Genomic DNA, 20,848 nt, shown 5'->3' with positions numbered 1-20,848 from the left:
GTGAAAAAGGGGTGACTTGACGAAGAGCAAGCGCGTGATGTGATCATTATCAAGGCTGCGGCGGTATAGTTACTGGATGTGAATTTGTATCGACTTAAGTTACGTTGGCAATACCGAATGCAATGGAAGTTTGCATCTAGTTAGCTGTTGACGATAGTGATGGTAGTGTGAAATTATTTTGCCGCACTAGGTCAGCGTTCATACACCCATGACCGCGAGTGGCCGCCGGGCAGCCGGTGTGGGCTGGCCCTCAATAGGAGGATGATTGGCACTTTTGTCGCATCATCTCTCACAGGCGTTGCGAAAGTCAGTCTTGCAGAGTAATCAATCTGATTACGGCATACCCGTCAATCGTGCCTGCGATGAGAATTCGTAAGCGAGTGCTGTAACGTGCTGTTGATAAAACAATCGGGGACAGTCTGTGGAAGTTCTGACAGTGCATTGAAATCCGTGTGCATCGGATCTAAATAAATTTTATGTCTGAACTGCCTTTTAATCGGAACCAGCATAAGGTGACCAACCCCTTTTCTAGACACTCTTCTAGAACAAATAGCTCTTAGAATCGTCACATACATTTATTATAAAATCTACTGTACACACAGCATATTCAGAGGCAACGTTCTTTGAACTGTTTACACATGTCTCTGTACACAGTACGGACGCAGCGACCACTCGGCGGGCCTCGAACCACGCAAGGCGGTCCGCTCATAACACATGAGATCAAACAATGCAAGATGAGAATATACATCACGAGACGGCCGAGTGAATCGACCTTCAGTCATGTCACAACACGCACATAAAATATATCCACCTTTTGATAGTCAGAGTAGGCCTGCGGCGCCCGCGAGGCGCCGTGACACGTGCAGATCGCGCGCCACGAGTCGTAAGCCCGTCATTGCACGGGGTTTGATAACAGGTTCGTCGTCAGGCATATCAAAATTCAACACGAACAAACGAGATGACACGGTGAGATAAAACAGAGCACAGGTGCGGCGCAGTCGCGGACGGTGCCACGCCGGTGACGGTAAGGACTCGACAGACCTTCCTCCACGCTTTCACAGCGGTGTGTGGCCGCATCTGGCATCGTAGAGACACATCTGGCATCGTGACTGGTGCATGACGAGCGTGACCGGCTGTCAGGCCGACAGTGACAGCTCGCGGGTGCAGATGACATCCGTGACAGCCCGACCGCCTCTTCTCCAGTCAGCGTGACAGGTGAAGCCACTCTCCGACGACATCACGACGACGACTCGATCGTTGAGCGATCGTCCGGGCCCTGAGACGCTAGCTAGCTCTCTCGAACAAAACAACGGCGCGGATGAGACGGCGTCACATTGACAGAGACCGCTCGTTTGTGCAGAATCCGTCAATACGCTGTGCTACTCGGCGGTAGCAAGTGCGACGGCGCGGGCGCGCTGCCGTGCGCGCCGATCGGTGAGTGCTCGTTGCTCGGCGGCGTCGGCATACCGGTGGCGTTTTGAGAGATGTACCACTCGTTCAGGTTGGTCTGCTGCAGGCTCGAGGTCAGAGAGGTCACCGCCGCCGGGGGTGAGGTCAGGGAGCTCGGGGAGCGCAGCGCCGGCGTGTTCGGCTCCGAGTCCGAGTCGGAGTCGTATCCGCTCACGTCCTTTCCGTGCACCTTCATGTGCTTGCGCAGAGAGCTCGGGTGCGTGTAGCTCTTGTCGCAGCCACGCACCTTGCAGTTGTACGGCTTGTCCGAGGTGTGAACGTGCGAGTGCTTCTTGCGGTCAGAGCTGTTGGCGAAGCGTCGGTCGCAGCCCTCGTACTCGCAGCGGAACGGCTTCTCTCCTGCGAAAGAAGAGAGAAAAAGGTAAGTGACGACGAAAAAAGACACGAGTGTGTAGGGTGCTGGAAGAAATGGGTTTGTTAGCACAAGTCATCACCAACAGACCCTCTTTTTAAAGCTGAACTTGATTCTATGATCAAGATTCTTGATTCTATGATCTATGAACTTGATTCTATGATTCTACATTGCCCTTGCTATGTTTTGCGAGCTGCTTCATGAAGCATTTGTAACGACATATTCGACGGCTATCTATCGAATCCGTCACCGACTTTGACGCCTCTCTGCACCGCCTGAGATGTCACCTCCCATCGACGCCCCTCTCAGTGTGTGTGTCCATCACAGCCGATGCCAGCGGCGGCGGAACGTCACGCGGCGAGGCTGTCTCGCACGTGGCTGACGGCGCCCACCTGACTGGCGACCGGCCGACACGGGCCGAGAGGTCCGCGGCAGCTGAGTGACGCCGCTCTGACGGCGGCCGCGTCACCGCACAGAAAATAAACAACATGTGCACCATCGACAGCAGCGCCGCCCGCTCGGACCGGACCGGCGAGCCGGCCGCCGCCGGCCGCGCGCTCAATGGCATCTTGTTCGAATGCTCGGTACTGTGGCCAGTCTATCAAAATCTATTCAGGCCCCGGCGACCATTCAGCCGGCTGAAAGCACCTTGATTCGGCGAGCCATTGTCCTCGTCCGAGCACACGCGAGTTTCGTTTCGTTTCGGGGGGTTCGGCCCGCCCACTCGACAAAGCGCCGACCCTTTGTGCCCGTCTCGCGCCGCTCCGAGACGGGTCATGTTTTCCGGGCCGCGCCGGGCTTTCAGGACCTACCTGTTTTCAAACGGGCCGGCCAAGCTGGACACGGAACGGCGTTAAAAATAGCCAGCTCTCCGGCGCCGCGGCCGGCTCGCTCTCTCTCTCGAGAGGAGACATTGGCGCGTCTCCAGGACTGAGAGATGAGGACACGCGGAGACAATGCGGCGCTGGCGGTCGGCCGGTGACCATCGAGTGTCAGGTGGGACCGGCCGACGGCCCAGAGCGACCAGCGGGACCGAGATGCCGGGAATTCCGGTATGTCACACGCCTCCCGATCATTGATCACACTCCGACACGGCGAGGTGTGGAGATCAGTGATCATTTCAGTGATCATCAGGCAGCCAGGATCGGAAATCAGCCCACATTTCAGCCGCGCCGCGCTGAAGGTCAAGGAATGCCAGTGACCTTCTCCATCGCATAGCTCACCGGTTCAGCCCAGCACACCTGGGTGCCGTGTAATCTACTCCTCCGCTACAGATCCTACCCTGTCGACCCGGACCAGCACCCCGCAGCGCGTCACACGTCTCACCCGCGCCGCAATCGTCTCACCGTCCGCGGCGCGATCCTGCGCACCACTGTACCGTGTTCATCCCTCCACCGGACCAGATCCTAGCCGCCTCACCGGCCAGGACAAACACAATAATAAGATGTCACCGCAGTCCGGAGGCCGGCCCGCCTGAGCCGCGGCGCCCTCACCGTGATTACAACACCCCACTCGGGCCGACCGGGGCCCGACAAAGCGCTGAATGGCAGAAATGAACAATCGGCGGTGTGTGCGCGCCGCCGAGCTGAAAGGACGAGAAGGTGTGCGGGTTTCGGACTCGTTTCAGCGCCGGGATAAGGCGATTTAGGCGGGCTCCTCGCGCCGAGGGTGGACGAGTTATCGTAGCCGGCGCCGCCTCCGCCGCCCCAGCGGACGGAATCTCACAGGGTAAACAGACTGGTTCTCGCCTCAGCCGCGCCGGGACCGTCGCAGCGTGGCCGGTGGCGTATTCGGCGCAGCGCCGGAGCTGCCTGCGTCGGCGAAGATCGATACTTGTCAGCGGCTGCAGCGCGCGGAAGACCGGCGATTTTTCTGCCCCTGCTCCGCCGGTGATTTTTCGGCCGCTACCGGGATTCATTGGGATGAGATGGCGACGTATAGGGACGACCGAGGACAGGTCTAGCCGCGTGGGTGGTCCCCGGGCGCGCGGACACGACCCGCACGAGGCGACGGTATCTGCGGCAGCGGCGGCAGCGGAGGCGGGGGCGGGTCGGCGCTGCCCGCCCCGTGCATCGCTCCCCGCCGCTACCAACGCTTCCATTCAGGCCCACCCCGGCTGGGTAAGCTCCACCTAAGCCCGCACTATTGATTGCCCCGCCTGTGTCAGATATTGTGGGCTTTGCTGGCGACGACGCACGCGGAGGCGGCGGCGGCAGGGGCGGAGATGGAGACGGGAGGAGCGGCGGGAGGAGCGGTGGAGGTACGACAGGCTGCGGGGGAGGTAACGGCAGCAACGCTGGCGGATGGGTCGTTTGGGAGGGATAACAGAGCTGTAGGATAATCTAACCACCGGGTAATCGACGAGGAATGGAGTGATAATGGCAACTGATGAGTGATGATACCAGGTTTGTGTTTAGACAATGGCCATGGCGGCGTCATTATTAAATCTCATGTCACCGATCTCTACACACCGATCTGTACAGCCCAGTGCAGTGTCTAGCCCCTGCAGACTGTCCCAGCGTCCCATGACCGGCGGACGGCTGCTGAGTCGATCCGTCGCCGGAGACTGCGCCGTCGGCCATAAAGCTGAATTAGGTGGCCGGCGGGAGGCCGTTAGACGGTCGCCAGACCGTCAGCAGAGATATAAAACCATACTGAGGTCGGCTTTAGTGACGCGGCCGGCCGGCCGAGTCTCCGCGCGGTCTGCCGGTGGTCGATGCGCCGCCGCTGCGTCCCTTCCGGCGGGGTGGCGTCCTCTCACCCCACCTACCCCTACACCGCCGCCGGCCGACCGAGATTTATTCGGAATGCTTGGCCCGCGCCGCCCGACCGGCCGACCGGCCGGCGGCGGCCGCGACCACGATCAAGCGGTTATGATTGGGCCCGATAGCAGAAATTTACGCGAGCTGTTAAAGTCAGCCGGCCGGACAGCGTGGCCGGCACGGCACGCTCGGCGCCGCAGGATACACCCACGCCGGCCGTTTCCATGGAAACGCGTTGTCTGCAGTGGTGCCACCCCGCCCCGCCTCTGTCTGACACAGCCACGTGCGATATTAGCATACACGGGCGTGGGGAGGCGATAGCCTGCGACAGCGGGTCTGTCACCTCTCGCCCACGTCATCCACGGCAACGTGGGCGACGGGACGACGTGTTGGTATGTCTGAATCGCGCCTCGCCGCTCGAGCGTGGAGATTTCCGCGAGGGAATTACAATTTCCTCTCATCGGTCACCAGAAAGGCTCCCACTTCATCCATCTCCACACGTCATTCTCCAGTCGACTTTGCTCAGCCTCAGCGAATTCACCGACACTGGTGACGACGGGTGGACTTTTGCTGCACCTCACTGCGCGACGCCGACACCCTCGCACCTCCCCACACCCTTCTCAGCACCGCCGGCCGACCGTTGCGCCGGGTGGTGGCGAGCGCTCGCCGCTCGGAACCGGGCGGGCAGCGCGCGGCAGGCCGGCCGGCGTGCCCGCCCCATAAGTCACGCCGAATACCGGCTGTCATTGGGGAATGCCCGCACTCTGTCTGGTCGCCGGCGGCCGAGGGCCGGCCGGGGGTGGGTCCGCGCACCATTAAACCTGTTATCAAAACGTAACCAGGCCGGGCGGCGCGCGCGAGCTGCTTTCATTAATTACCGACAGTATTTATGGCCGGCTAAAGATTTGTTTGCGGTGGAAGAGAGCGAAACTGAACATGTGCGAAGCGGGCGTCTTCTGCCACTGGGGGCTTGTTAGGGGTGGGGATATTGGACCGCGCTGGGGTGAGCAGCGCGGCTGTGGAGAGGTTGACAGGAGCAGGTGTGGAAGTAAATGAATAGACAGAAGAGCCACAGTAGACAGAAAACTGAGAGATCGACAAAACTCGTGATGCTTGTCTCGCCCTTACACCAACCAAAGTTGATATGAGAACACTCTGAACACCTGAACAGACTGAACAGTGTGAACAGGAGAACAGAGCGGCACCACGGCCGGCGCTGGGCTGCAGACGGGCGGCCGGTACTCATTGGAATGCATGAACCGGGGCAGTGAGCGTGATTTATTCGGCGACGGCGTCTGCCGGCCACGGCGCCCGTGGCAGAGGAACCCGAGACTGCGAGACTGGGAGGCCGCGAGACTCGAGGCTGGAAAATTGGAGACTTAGGTCTGAGAGACTGGGGGCTGGTCATGCTGTCAGACTGACAGACAAGCATGTGAGACTGGGACGCAGAATTCACAAATGTGAGACTGTCAGTCTGATAGACCAGCAGAGCCGGCGAGACCGGGTCGCAGAGCTCGGAGTGGTCCGGCTGAATTTCAGCTGCAGGCAAAGCCACTAACGAGACTGAAGGCTGGGCTACAGGCTCGTTTTGTAAGATTGGGTGTTTATAAGAGTGCATTCACCGTGTCTCATAAATACTGCTTCGTGGCAACATCGCCGTAATCAAACTCGAGCCTTCCAATCGGGGATATCAGTACCATCTCGATAACAATAGCGCACCTCCTCTGGGCTATCTTCTCATCACCCCTTTACGAGTTATTAGCACATCTGTAGCCGTAATTATGCAATGAGCCGCTCCTCATACCAGCATCCTCCCATCCCCGCCCATATTGGCCCAACTCCGCCCCGGTCCGCCCACCGCCGCCCCCGCCCCCGCCCCCAGCCGCCGGCGGCTGTCTGCATCCTAAGGTCGAGTGGAGAGATGATAGATGCGCTGTACTGGACTGACGACGCTGAGAGGCGATGGTTCGGTCCACCCACCCGGCTTCTTAGGACGCCGAACTGCCTCGCCTATAGCGGACTGTACTGCGGGAAACACAGAGCGGGGATGGGTGAGGAGAGAGGAGAAGGGGTGGAGAGAGGTTAGAGGAGGCCAGAGGGGTAATGAATGACAGCCAATAACCCGAGTGACCCGTAGACAAGGAACTGTTAACTCAGCTGCGCTCCATATAGCTGGAGTGTCGAGAGGGCGCGACCCGGCGCCCAGGCCTTGCAATAAAACTTCAGGACGGGCCGCTTCATAAAAGTGACGGACCAAGGACGGCTGAAGGGTTATTTTATGGTTTAAATTACATTAGTCTGGACGAATTCGTCCATTTCGGAGGAGAAGTGGTGTCGCTCGCTCTCTCCCACTGAGCGCGCGTCGGGGGCCGTCGGGAATCCCGTAAGTGGCTTAAACAGAAGCCGTAAGATGGCGTCGGCTGCGCGCTATTCGCTAATCTCATTACACGCTAGGCATGTTTTGGCCGCAGACATGCAATCCCCGGATCAGTCTTGGGCAACGGAAAGAGCCACCGAGCTGCAAACAACAAAACACTGCAGTGCGGTTAGCTGGCTTCCCTTCCTCTCACTGGTTTTCATCTCACGAGCAGTCACCATTTTGTTTAGCTAGACATCATTAGCTGAGTCTCGTGGGAATTATCCCCTAGCCCCTCTCTCGAGCTCCTCAGGGTCGGGTCACAGGCCAGTGTTTGCAACGGACGATAGCATCGCAACAATTATGCCAAACACGGCGGCTCGGCGGGCCGGCACGGTACCGGCGCCGAGCCCTCGCGCCACGCAACCCGCAGATGTATGGGCTTAATTTATTCATAGTATGTGGGAGGCCGGCGTGCCTGAGCCGGGCAGCGTCGGCGTGCGTCACGTCCGCTGTGACGTGAGACGCTCAGCCGCTCTCCGAGACAGGCCGGTGAGAATCTCAGATGCCGTGGAGGACGGGTCGAGGAGGCGTTCTAGCGAAATGCGAGAGCAAGGGTTGTGCGTAGTAGTGCGTTGAAGTCTCCCAAGTACTGCGGTACAGTCTACCCTCGCCGGCGTAAAATAGCGGAGACTGCAATGCTCAAGACAAAAGCGGAATGAGACAGTAGGCCACTAGCACCTGAACGCCGATGGAGGCCTGCGTCGCAGGGGCTGGGGAACCACACTAACCGCCTTGTATCCGCACACCTCTCACCACCATTCATCAGCGTGCTGAATCCGGACAAAGAGACTCAAAGACGCACTGTGCGGCGCTGCCTGGCAGTGGTCGAAGACGAGCCTCATCCAAACGCTCTGCGTGGTCGCACACATATACATTCCCATCTCGCGGACCCAAACTACGCACCGTGCCAAGAACAATGTGGGGAGCCGACCAGTTGTTCGCAAGAACCCTTTACCGCGGAGACAGAGGATTACATTGATGCCGGTGTTTATTTGGTCACGGTGTGAGTTTGGCTTGGTTGTCAAAACACGACGGCGCGCGCGCCCGTCTCGGCACCGTCCGGCGTGCCGGACCGTCTGTTGATGCTGCTGCCGGCCGTGTGTCGCTATTCTGGCGCACCGGAGACGATGAGTGACGCAGGAAGGTCGCCGCTGACACTCGAGACCGGACGGATGGACGCACTCGGCTCGCAGAGTGCCTGGCAGCGCTGACAGAGCGACCAAACACAGCTGGGAGAGCGCGCCGAGTGCCGAGCAGCGAGCCACTGTTTTGAGAATTGCGCCGCCACCTAGCTGAGGTGCGCATCAAACCATGACGCTTGTATTCTCCCTCGTCACACAGCACACCAGAAACGAGAGTTTTCGCATCGATCGCGCGCCCAGCGCTAAACATTCGCGTCAGAGGTGATCGTTTTTCACACGAACACTCCTACCATCTGCTTATCCAATCTCTCGGGTCTCTCGCTCTCCTGTAGCGGACGCGAGAAAAATTCAAAACGCTCCCAATTATTCCCCCACTCGATGATCAATGGTAAATTAAACATCATTGTCGAAACAAGGCAACAAAAACGGATCATTTATCACGGGCAGGCGAATCGATCATGTGATCATTGAGATGCCACGACCAGACGGCTGCGGGGGATGACGCCTAAATAGCGCCCCGCCGCCGCCGCCGCCGTGCGCCAGAATCGTCACTGGTGCGCCATAACTGCAATAACCGACGGTTACCACCCGGATAAAAACGGGTCTCGGTAATCAGCGCCACCTTTGGGTGATTTGGACCTCCGACCAGGGCGTGTATTGATGGAAAATTATTCTTACGACACACAAATAAATGTTGTAATGATGTCTGTGTTCACCATTCGATCACAAAAAATAGACCAAATGAAGATTGGTGCTTTATCACATCCTGGGTGTTTATGAAATGGGAAAACTTGTCGTGGCATCGTGCAAATCATCATGGAACGGACGCTCAGCTAGAAAAGCTCTTGATTTTTAATTTCATCTCCCTTCTGTGGTCCTGGGAGTTGTAATTGTAACATGTCCCTTACAACTTCCTGCACCTGCGCTTGCTCTTGTGCGTATGTCATACAATCACTCCTTTATCAACCTCTTCCTACTCCTCTCCTCTCCTCCCGCAGCCCTCCGCACCCCTCTCCCGACCCAGCTATGTAGCCCTGGCCTGCGTCCACTCCCCAGCTCTATCCCGGCACGGATTCGGTAGGTACTCTTTCCGATACCTCCGCCGAATCCCAGACGGCCCATCACCGCCGGCCGCGCGGCCATGAGGCGGGCGTCGAGCGGCCGGCTGAGGGCGGCGGGCGGCGGACGGCTCGGGGCACCGGGCGGCGAGCGGACGGCCGGGTGGATAGCGGCGGCGCGGCGGGGTTACGGTGCAGACCGGCGAGGGCGAGCTCGCTCAGTCGCTCAGCAGCGGACGAGCCCGTTCGGCAGCGGACGCCGTTACCGATCACCTGTCCGTACACATGTTCTGCCGCCAGCCGTCACTTCGGCTCGGCTTCGCTCGGCTGGACCGCGGTGCCGAGGGCCCGCCAGACGCTATGAGGGACTGTAATAGGAGCCCGGCGGGACGGCGAGGGAGAGGGATAGAGGGAGAGAGTTGGATATGAAAGAGAGAGTGAGCATAAAGAAAAGTCGGGTGGTGTTTTAGCAAGAGAGGCAGCATAAGTTTTAGGTTAAGACTTCCCGAGGAAACAAATGGCGTTGGTCGTTTCTGGACGTCATTTTGTCTGGCCAGAAGTATTTATCGCATGCACAAAGCAAGAGCTAGCGTTCATTTCAGCCCTGCAGAAATTTATTTGTTCTGCGGCCGTCTGTGCAAAGTACAGCAGATGCACTTTCCGCCATTAGGAGGCTAGGCCGCCCATGTTCTAAGTGCTTTGTAATTCGGGGAGTGCCAAAACTAACGGCGGCCATACTGAAGCCACACTTTATCACCGCCATAATTCAACTGTTCCGTATGTGCTTTGGACTCACCCGAGGGCTCTAATTTTAATGCGATTATTAAAGTAATTCAACGCCCGGAATTAATCATAATTACCCCAGCCGGCCCATCAATTCGCTTGTCTTTATGTAGAAACGTTAATTTTCCGAGCGAGTGGATCACGACGTACTCCAATGGCCGGCCTATTTCGCCGAATTGCAGTCTCACGAAATTTCCGCCATCATTTCTGGCCCGTCCTATAAAGCGAATTTATTGTTATGACATCACTTTATGAAACATTCGGAGCGACCCGGCCAGCCGCGCGCCGTGGCTTGCCGCGTGAATTATTCCCAAATGAAACGCGAGCTGGTTGGTCGGCCGACGGCTGTTCTCTAAACGGCTAGCTGAGCGTTAGCCGCGTGCCAGGCGCCGTGTCAGGACAGAGGGCAACTGTTGAGGCAGTACCAATGAATTCCCACTGGATTGATCACAGACAGCCCCGGAGTTGGTCCCGTTCAACCCGTCCCTATTAGTCCCGTCGCGGCTCGCTCCGCCTTTCCCAGTCCTTTTCAACTCATTCCTTTCCGTCCCCCACCCCTTGCCATCCGTTAACCGTCTCCCATCCCATCCCATACCGTCCCCTCGCCGTCTCTGTCTCTGTCCCCGTCACCGTCTTAGTCTCAGTCTCGGTCTCCGTCTCAGTCTCCGTCTCCGTCTCAGTCTCTGTCTCAGTCTCCGTCACCACCACCAGCTAATGACTGCGTGTCCCCCGTACCGTTTGTGTACCCGGTTATGCCAGTTTCGCCCGGGGCCTTGAATAAATAATCTCCCGATGATGTATTGCGATACACACTGGTCCGCAGCGTTATTAATTGTTACCCGGGCGTAAATATTTGTCTATTCAATCGACCCAGAAGTCGCGAGCGGCCGTTGCGTTTTCAAAATACCTGCCGAACGTCGGGTCGTAGGCGTCAGAAAGCCGGCCGGCCTGCGCCGCCCTGTTCTGCGCTGCGGTGTGACCTGGAGGTCGGCTCTGTCTCTCCAGTGACCAGGTCAGGTCACGGGGCACACGCTCTGGTGTAAACACCATACCGAGTGGGAGAGTCGGAGAGATTGACATGCCTAATAAAGGCCGGGTCAGCTGTGGCCGCTGGCCGCGTGGCCTGCGCGTGGGAACGGCGCTCGGGCCGGGCGCAGTTTTTGTACCGGCCGCCGGCAGGAAATTATGAACGCTGCATATCACAGATCCGATGCACCGGCTAGATAGAATGAGAAACAGAGCGAGATAGGTCGGCCGGACTGGGCTGGACGAAAAGAGGAGGGATAGGAGTGGGAAGAGGGAGATAATCTTTGAGAGAAGAGGGCAGGGGAAATATAAGTCGCTATTGTACTCCAAATAACAAAATCATGGGACGGAAATGCCACAGTAGTAATGTAAACAGATAGGGAAATGGGTCAAGAACAGAGGAAAGTGGACAATGCGGAGAATGCTTGAAAAGACAGAATAAGCCCTTTGTGAATAAATCCTTCTAAAATGACACACTCCGTCCAAAAGACCAACAAAACAGGTGGCTCATCTTGCCACAGGACCAGACTATCTCTTGACGCACAAGGACTGTCTCCTGTCACACAGCTCTTCTGAAGAGATGATGTGACAGTGACACCATAATTTCCAGCCGTCATCCTCTTTATCAAAACAAGGAAACGTGATATTGCCGCCGACGTCGAAAACAAATAAATCTCTGCAGCGCGCTCCTCAGCGGCGGGTGTCTCGTCGAGCCGGGAGCTGCCGGGAGCCGCCTGGGTGACGCGGCTCCGCTGGAAGCCCTGTCGCAGCTGTCGCAGCTAGTCGCAGCTCTGTCGCAGCCATATCGCCCCCCCACTCGCGTCTCTGTGCGTCACGCGGTGTGTCGCACCAGCCCGAACACGGCGAGCCGTGTGGCGGCCTATTGTCGGTCCGATCCAATCGGGACCCGGCCTTATCACGACTGGGATCGGCTGCTCTGGCCGGTGTGCGGACGCTCCCCCTATCTGGGGGAGAACTGTTCAAGAACTGTTCTCCCCCGTATCTGGGGTGTAAGCCGGCCCCGCGCGCGGCCCGGCTTACACCCCAGATACGATCACACGTGACGCGAGTACACACTGCCAATAAATCCGGCCGCATCAATCATCCTGTTTAATCAAACCGTTCGTGTGCGATCTCTCACACACCCCGGATTGGTCCTCCCCTCGTGACGGTCGCTCCGAAAAGGCAACCAAAGCGTCACTGAAAGCGACGAGTGGCACCACCAAAGCCGCGGGGTTGGGTAGAAACGACACCGCGAGTGCGTATTTCAGAAGCGGCTCTCGACTTGTTCCCAAACACGGCCGAGACGAGAGGTGTTCAAGTGCAGTGCGCCACGCGGTCCGTCGCCCGCACCCAGCGCGAACTGCGGCCCGGCGTCCGGCCCGGTGCGTTTTGTTATGCATATGACACTGAGAATAAAGCCGAGAACGTGAGCGCCATGCCAAACGAGGAAAGAACAGGCGAAAGGCTAGGAACGAGGAGTGTGAGGAGTGAGGAGTGAGGAGCGAGGAGCAAGTAGTTAGAAAATAGAGGTGGGGCTGAGAGTTAGAAAATCTAGGAGGGAATACTTTAGTTTCGAGAAGCTGGAACTGAAGCGGAGTGAGCCTTAGTCTGCAGTTGGCTTTGTAGTTAGTTCAGCCATGTGATTAGACGTACACACTGGTTCGATATTGAATTGGCCCTGATTATGCAAGTATCATGGCCGCGACAGATTTTGAGATGTAATTGCGACTTACCTGATAAGTTATGGTTTCGATTTCAGAATCAATTTCTATGGAACCAAACCAGTAGTCAACATGTTCAAATAAAGATAGGTGAACTAAAGCTGTGCAAAACGGGCATTGTTTTTCTTTCACTAGGGCGTTTATTTTCTGTTGGGAGCAGGAAATTGCACGGTGCCATGCACGTAATTCATGACAACTTTCGCACATTAATTTTGTTGTAATTAATCTGACTGAATGAAATGCAACTGTGATCACAAATTCATTGGCATTGTTCTTAATTACCATAAACTTAATTAGCTCTTGCTGATAGATGTAGTTTTCCTTCTAATAATGTGACGACAAAGTGTTTATGCTGTACCTGGAAGTAGCAAGCAGCTGCAATGGGTATAATGCCGTCTGATGTGCCATATTTTATGGCTATTAATTAAGAAACTGTGTAGAATTGAGTCAGCAAAGAGCAGTCATTACTTGATTTGCTGTTATAAATATTATAATGTTGTTTCTATTGTATTTTGGCATAAAAGATACTGATATCGGAAGCTAGAAATGCATAGATAAGCAAGGCACCCAAAGCAGCATAATTATGAACATTACTTCTAAGCAAATTTAAATGAAGTCTTCTCAACATTGAAACAAACTAAATGCGATCTGTAATAGTCTCTTGGGCCTAGCTATCAAATGCTTACACTAAACGTAATTACAACAAAATGTTTCTGTAGCTTATCTGATTTTAGGTGCGCAGCTAGTGCCAACTAACCTCCCCGTCCATTGCTCATCTTCAGTCCCATTAGAGCCCACTCTGCGCTGTGCTGATCGCATTACCACCAAATCTAACCTCATCCCGCTCACACACATACAAGCGTCGGTCTCCCTCCACAAGCGCCCGCTAACCTAACTCGATCTGCCGTCCCCTGGGGACCGATCCCGCATCTGCAAACCACCGTCCCCCGGGGACCGATAGCTCGCTGCCACCGGAAACAGGGGGTCAAATGGGGGCTCGCCGGCGCGTGGGAGACGGATGAGGGGTCAGCTGCCCCCTCCCCCTCCCACGACCCATCATCGGCGGCGCCGGTGTCTCATGTCAGGACAGTTCGCACCCCGGTGTCGCCGCCGCCGCCGGCCGGCGTTCGTCCCCGTCAAAACACAGCTGGGAGTGGCTCAGCACGACGGAGGCTGGACGACACAGTCAGCCGACGGATGAACGGATTGGGATTTCAGCTTCACCCGAATGGCATTACATCACCTCTGCCCATTTCAAGGAAATCAAATGACCAAATGAGCTAAGTATGAAAACATTTGGATCACCAATCGAACAGTGCTGGAAGAAAAAAAATATATGTGATAGTGTTTAACCATATGGCCCAACAGAAGGCATGTCTTCACTGCTCCTTTCTGGCCCATTCCAGGGCTATGCCATCCTCCAGACCCACCGCTCCACTCCTCCCCTGCCGCCTCCGCGTCTCGCCGTCGCTCTGGGCAGCTCATCCGGTCGAGAATGCAGTCGGGCAGCGCGCTGGCCGTTTTTGCGGCCCCGAGCGGCGCAGAGGTGCATGGCAGCAATCCCGCGGCAGGCCGACGGACTGAGTTGTGTGGCATCGCCGCATCGCTGCTCAGGAGAAGCCGGTGGAGCTCTGAGACTAGGGCCTCGGGCGACGGAAAGGAGCAGTGGCAAGAAGTGGGGTTGGAGAGGGGAGTGGAAGGAAACAGGAGGAGAGCGGGGAGGGAAATTGAAATTTTAAATTACAATCTACCGGTATGACTAAAAAATAAGAGGCCTCGAATAAAAAGGAGGAACCCTTGGCATGTGTCGTAAGCTCTCACTTCCATTATGCAATGTTCCGGTTGCCATTTCAACCAGTCTGGCCCAGTTGTTACTCTGGACCATTAGTTAGTTACCTATTCCCACCCCTCTGCCTTCAATGTTCAACTAGTGAACTGCCACAGCCACCTCACTCGGTAAGATTCAGCAAAGTAAGGAAGTGACCCGCAGCCTAACACGACCCTCAGCCACTCTGCACACCCCAGCTCACTGCTCAATGCTCAGTCGGGTGACGCCTCCGGCCAAGCAGGCAGTCGGGTGCGTGCCACGCGGCAGTATTGCTCGCCGGCTGAGGCATGGGGTGCCGGCAGCGGACGCTATTACCGGAGCCGGACCTGTTTGCCGTAAAGCAGAGCACGGTAGCCGAGGAGGCGGACCGCCGCCGGCCAGAGGCTGATTTGTGAGCCGAGGGGAGGCAGGGGCGGCGACCGGACGGCCCACGCTGCACGCGCATCGCACCAAACCGGCGCGATCGGGGAGAGGGTCGGAGGAATGGAGAGGAAGGATGGCACAGCTCCGTCTATTTCCGTTGAAAGTCATGCTTACTCCTCAATCTTCGATAAAACTACGCTTGCACACTAGCCTACTTGATAATTTCCAGCACATGCTTGAGATAAATTAGGGCAACTTGTTAGTCGCAAAGTCCACAATGCAAGGTACGACGACGATGACATTGATATGTTTCAGACTACCAAGGCGCCTCAATAACAAATTAGGGGTAATTTGTGAGGCATAGCGTTATACAAGTGAACAGAAGCTGCTCATTGAAAGGAGCCAGCAGTGGTCATGTTTTTTTGCGATTTGCGATATAAATTACGGAGTGAATGGTGAACATATTTATTGTTCGCCTAGATGAGCATCTTCAGATCATAACTGAGCAAAGCAGTAAGCACTTGAATGAAAATGTATTTTTAGAGTGCTCTTCTCTTATACTGTTTATTAAGATTGACATTTTTAGATAGTTAATATAAATTTCCTCTTTTATAAATGGTGTACTAGATTCAAATGATAAAAATTGCCCGTCTATTCGACAACACAACAATCAATCAACTTCTGTCGCAGATGGTATGCCGGCTCTAACAACCACTTTGGGGAGGCTACCCTCACCAGTACCGTTACTTCTCGTCGCGGAGACCCCGTTCGGCCGGCAGGGCACACACTCGCCCCGACAGACTGAGCTCAGATGGCATCTGATGACTTCGATCTGTGGCGGCGACGGCTGCCGCCTGCCGGCCACCCGACCATAACACCCCGACGGGACGGGGACGGAGACGGGACGGGAAGGCGACGGGACCAGACGGGTGCCAGGGAGACCTCCCAAGGCGATCGTCTCACCCCAAGTGGCCCTCGACCGCCCTCCCCCCGCCCCCGATCGAACCTCCATTTAAACCGCCTTGATTTATTGACCACTGTAAACCCTGGCGCGGCCTACACGGCCTGACCACCGCGAATGAATCTGGCCAGTGACCCGCCCACTCTACGGTAGGTAGGTGAGCTTCCGCCTCCACCAAGAAAGGTAACTCTCTGGACATCATCGTTCTCTGAGGCAGCACCCAGGCCACTTGCTACCATCCCAGGATTCGAAGGCACCCTCCATCGCCGCCGCCACCCCCGCAGTACGACCGTCATTACGAGGACAGTGCCGGGCCGGTCCTACACACTCTGTCGCCCGCACATTCCACGCGAAGCGAGCACACTTTTTTGTCGGACGAATTAACATGAGAAATATTTAAGGGAAAGCCCGGAATATCGCACGGTCGCGGCGTCCGAGTTACGAGACTGGCCAGATGGATAGCAGTGCGGGCTCGGTCCGAACAAGGACAATCTTTTTGTTTCGCGTCGGCCGGGACTCGCAGAGAGAAATGACCGACAGAAAGGAGCCGGTACTGCTCGCTCATCTGGGGCGATCTACGAGTGCTTTAGCTTCAAGTGGCCGTGGCGCCTCAAAGGACACGGTCCGGCCAGGTAAAATGGTCACCGGTTAACAAATGACCAGTCGACCGGCCCGTAATGATGAGATCGGAGACAGAGCGGCCGTCCGACTCCGGACTCGGAGTCCGAGAGTCATCTCGGGACGGACCGGGACCATGTAGGGACGGTCCCGGTCTCCCGGTCCGCCCGAGCGAGCCTGGTGAAGCGGCCCGGCAGCACCACCCACAGACGGATGACACAGTTTTTGCCGTAGCGGAATGTGAAACATTTTAAACAATGACACGGCCGGCGAATACTTTGTATGTAAATCGGCACGTCTGTCGCATTGTTGGGATATCTGTGCGCTAGTCGCGTTGGGCGCGTGCGAGCGACACTGCTGAGGAGCTAGCTGGCACCCGGCGCGTGACGAGAATGCCGAACATCTCGTCACCTCGAAGGGTCGGTTCGAGGAGCTGGTGACATGATCGACCCGCGATGGAGCGGTCTAAGAAACATCTACGATCAGACTGGCGTCCAGCGGACGATCGAGTGACTGAGAGAGCGGCCAGGAGAGACACCGATCGAGCGTCGAGCGCGCGCCGGGCGAGCGTCGGGCGGACGCCGGGCGGACGCCGGGCGGGGAGTCGGCGTTTACGGCCCCGGCCGGCGGACCAACAAACAACAACGGCCCTCAGCGTCGCACGCGCCGGGACTGCGGAGGGACGACCGAAAGAGACCCAAAGTGGAATCAGAGACTAGCTGAGTGCGAAGTGAGAGCTCACAGCAGCGATGATCGATTGTTTGACAAGGTTTGACTGCTGCGTCAGGATTGTTTAGATAATATCTCGCAGCGGCAGGACGACGATCAGATGCCAAGATAGCGGCGTAGTGCATCGAAATTATCACCCTCTTGGAGACTGAGTACGGCAATCATGCACGATAAAATGCACATGTACGGTTACACAAAACGCACAATGAGCTATATCACACACTTTTACGACTTATCCCACTCTGACCTTATACCAACAAGCCCCAATGTTTGCGCCAGACGGCGGTTCTTACCTGTATGTGTCCGTTTATGGATCTTGAGGTTCTCGGAGCGCGCAAACACCTTGCCACAGCCGGGGAACGGACAGGGGAACGGCTTCTCCCCCGTGTGCACCCGGATGTGGTTGACCAGCTTGTACTTGGCCTTGAAGCTGCGTCCGTTCCTGGAGCAGCTCTGCCAGCAGCAGGCGTGGTTGGTGCACTCGGGACCGCCCACGTGGTCCACGGTCAGGTGGTTGACGATCTCGTGCAGGCTGTGGAACGTCTTGTTGCACACCTTCTTGGGCGACGGCTGGTCGGGGTCGATCCACTTGCAGGTCATTTCCTGTTTGAGCGGCTGGCGCAGGTAGCGGTAGCAGCCGTGCGGGCCGGCCATGGCGCCCATGTTCCAGTTCATGTGGTGGTTGAACTGCTGCCCAGAGAGCTGCTGGAACTGCTCGGCGCCGTACATGGAGCCCAGCCGCATCTGACTGTTCATGGCCGCGTGCTGCTGCTCGTGCAGACTCGGCAGCACCATGGCAGGGTCGTGGTGCGACAGACCCGACGACGCGAACACGCTGTGGTGCTGCTGAGGGAGGTCGTGGCCGCTCAGCGCTCCGAGAGAGCCGGCCATGTGATCACGCCGCAGGAAGAAGTCCCTGGCCGCGTACGAGCCCATGTGGCCGTGCATGCCGTGGTGGCTGACCGGCACGCCCATGCCGTAGCCGTTCTGATACTGGTTCTGCATGCTGGCCTCTGCTGCCGACATACTCGAGCCAAACATGAGTCCCACCGGGCCGTGGCCGGCCTCCATGAACGGACTCACCACCGGTTTAGTGTCCACGTGCATCCTGGCGGTGGGGGCGAACGGTGCTCGCCACAGGTCGCCGGTGGCCGGACACGCCGTCGTCTCGTCGCGCGGGGGCGCACTGCCGGAGAGGTCACCGCGCGGAGCGCACGCCACAGGACCCAGCAAGACACTGCCCCGCTCTGAAACCATAATACGCGGTCTTCAGACGGACGTGTGCGCCGCAGGAGGTGCCCTCTGCAACAGAGGCGCCGCGTGCGATTCGTTCTCAGTCAGCTGGAGGCCGGGTCCCGCGGTGCTGACCGGCCTGCCGTCCGCTGATTGGCTGTCAGACAATGGAGCCGGCCGCTGGACCAATGGCCGGCCGGCTCGGAGGCGGGGCGTGCGCGCCCTCCGGCTGGGCGCCCAGTGGGACGCTATTGGTGCACGCAGCGGCGCGGTATGTCTGCCCGGGAGGAGGGCTGCGCGCCGCGGCTGGGCGCCGCTCGACACCGCGGCGCGCGACACACGACGGCCGCCGCGCCGAGCTGCCGGCGCGCCGCAATTACCTCCTTCCGCGCACCGATCAGCGGCACCAGAGGAGAGCAACGCTAACTAGTCGATAGCTTAATTAGCCACCGGGCGTGGCTGAGTCGCGGCGGGCGCCGTCCAGCGTCCCGCGGCTGCGCGCGCGGCGGGCTGCGGGAGGGGGCGACAGGCCTGGAGAGCGGCGACGCGGGGGTCATCGCGGCGTGAGCAGGCGTCACGGCGGGTCACCCGCCGCCGCCGCCGACTCCCGGTGACCTCTTCATTGAGCGGTGGCCGCCACACGCGCCGCCTTTGGCCCATCAGGGAGCCACCACCGCTGAGACGAACACCGCAGAAAGCGACAGTGAGGCGCCCCATACAGAGGGCGAAGGCCGAGAACGGAGCTGGGGCATTGATGGAATCAGGAGCTTGCTACTCAGTCAACGGGAAATCAGCTGGTAGGAATAAAAGGCGAGAATTCAAGGAGAATAAACAGAAGCCCCCTGAAAATACTACAACTTCTGTCGACACTGCCGCAATATCTAGCAGACACTGCACAATTCCATATCAAAAAAGCTTATATGTAAAGGCATACCCTACCTACGTGATGTTCATTTGCTAATGTAGACTGGCCTGCCCAATGCCCGAAACATACAGCCGCTGATGACACTGGGAGCAAACAAATGGGGTAATTTGCCAGTTAAGCACCCCATTACACAGATGACACAGGGCTAAGTACACATCCCGGTATGATTTGTGTTACAGGTGGCATTGGACTCTTAATTGAGCCAGAAATGGCCGTCTAATGTCTGCGCAAGCTAAGCGCAGGCATGTAATGATTGTGTTCATCAACGCACATGTCTCATACAAAGGTTAATAGGAGATTGGGGACCATTAGAAAAGAGCCGAACATATTTATGATAATTCCGTGTACAAACTGTTGAAATAAATATGAACTGTTTATCAAGTAGAAACGACCAGCATACCAGCTTGTATCTATGTGCAAGATCTGCAACGTTAGCGGCAGATGTCGTTTTGATGGTAGGTGGCGAGATACTGTGCTGGCACGGTGATATGATACCGCAATGGTACGATGACACGATGATACAATGACCTGAAAACTCAATGAATTGATGAGATGATGGGACAGGGGCTTGGTAAAACAGGAAAGCGAGGTGGAATAGTTACCTCAGAGTGAATGTCGTTGAATTAGGTTAGACTACTCAGCGAGAATTGCACCCAGTAAGCAGACTGCATTTAGCTTCACAAATGGGCGTCGTATTTTGATACTGAGTACTTCTTTCTATATCGAATGAGTTGACGATGATATTCTAGAAGAAAGCGTCATCATTAAATGTCGAGCTAGAACACTCTCGCCCATCTTCACGTTCAAAAAAGTCAAGCTTTCATTATCACCACTTCCAATTCTCACTTAGTCACACATGACCCAACAACATGCTACATGATGCAACGTAGCCACCGGCAGCTCAGCGGACACGGTGGTAGAGGCTCTATTGTCTATCATATAGATGGACCTCAGAATATAAACTACCTTAGTCAGCTGTGGCCTCCTTCAGAGCCCCAAACTATGTCCTGTGACGTCATACCACGTCAGGCGTCAGTGACATCAGAAGTGACGTTCCTGCTGACTTCAGTGACAGCCGATCGGTCTTCTGACGGCTTGCGCAATGTCACCGAGCTCGTCACACCTAGCTACTCCTCTGAGTCACAGTTTGCCAGCAGCAGTGATAATCGGTGGTTTGGTGACATGATGGTTCTATGGTGCAATGAAGCACCCACGATGACGCCGGTCAAATGCGAGTTGTTCTTTGAATGAATTATGAGAGAGCTGGTAAGCACTTTTCTTGGTAAGCACTTTTTTAAATAAAATATCTCTCGAAATTGTACTCTGGCTGATGCCCATTGTGCAGTGACGAAAACGCCGGAGAGTTATATGACGTTATCATTCGCCATTCAGCTCCAACAATTTATTTCAAGTGGCGTTGCCTGCACTTTCTGTCATGGTTATTTTTAATGCAAT

At 56.5% G+C, this 20,848-nt stretch overlaps 1 protein-coding gene across 1 annotated transcript; it reads right to left on the bottom strand.

The window, feature by feature from the left end:
- Positions 1–556: 556 nt before the first annotated feature.
- On the bottom strand, positions 557–18,574 carry LOC122371361 (zinc finger protein ZIC 4-like). Its single transcript, XM_043347629.1, has 2 exons — positions 17,529–18,574; positions 557–1,809 (listed from the first exon to the last, which is right to left on the bottom strand). Exons 1-2 carry the CDS (start codon positions 18,490–18,492, stop codon positions 1,367–1,369), a joined length of 1,407 nt encoding a protein of 468 aa, XP_043203564.1. The 5' UTR covers positions 18,493–18,574; the 3' UTR covers positions 557–1,366.
- Between the last annotated feature and the right edge of the window lie 2,274 nt (positions 18,575–20,848).

Source organism: Amphibalanus amphitrite, unplaced genomic scaffold (assembly GCF_019059575.1).
Source record: "Amphibalanus amphitrite isolate SeventyFive unplaced genomic scaffold, NRLGWU_Aamphi_draft 001235F_arrow, whole genome shotgun sequence".
Classification (NCBI taxonomy): Eukaryota; Metazoa; Arthropoda; class Thecostraca; order Balanomorpha; family Balanidae; genus Amphibalanus; species Amphibalanus amphitrite.
This window is presented reverse-complemented; position numbering and strand designations above follow the sequence as displayed.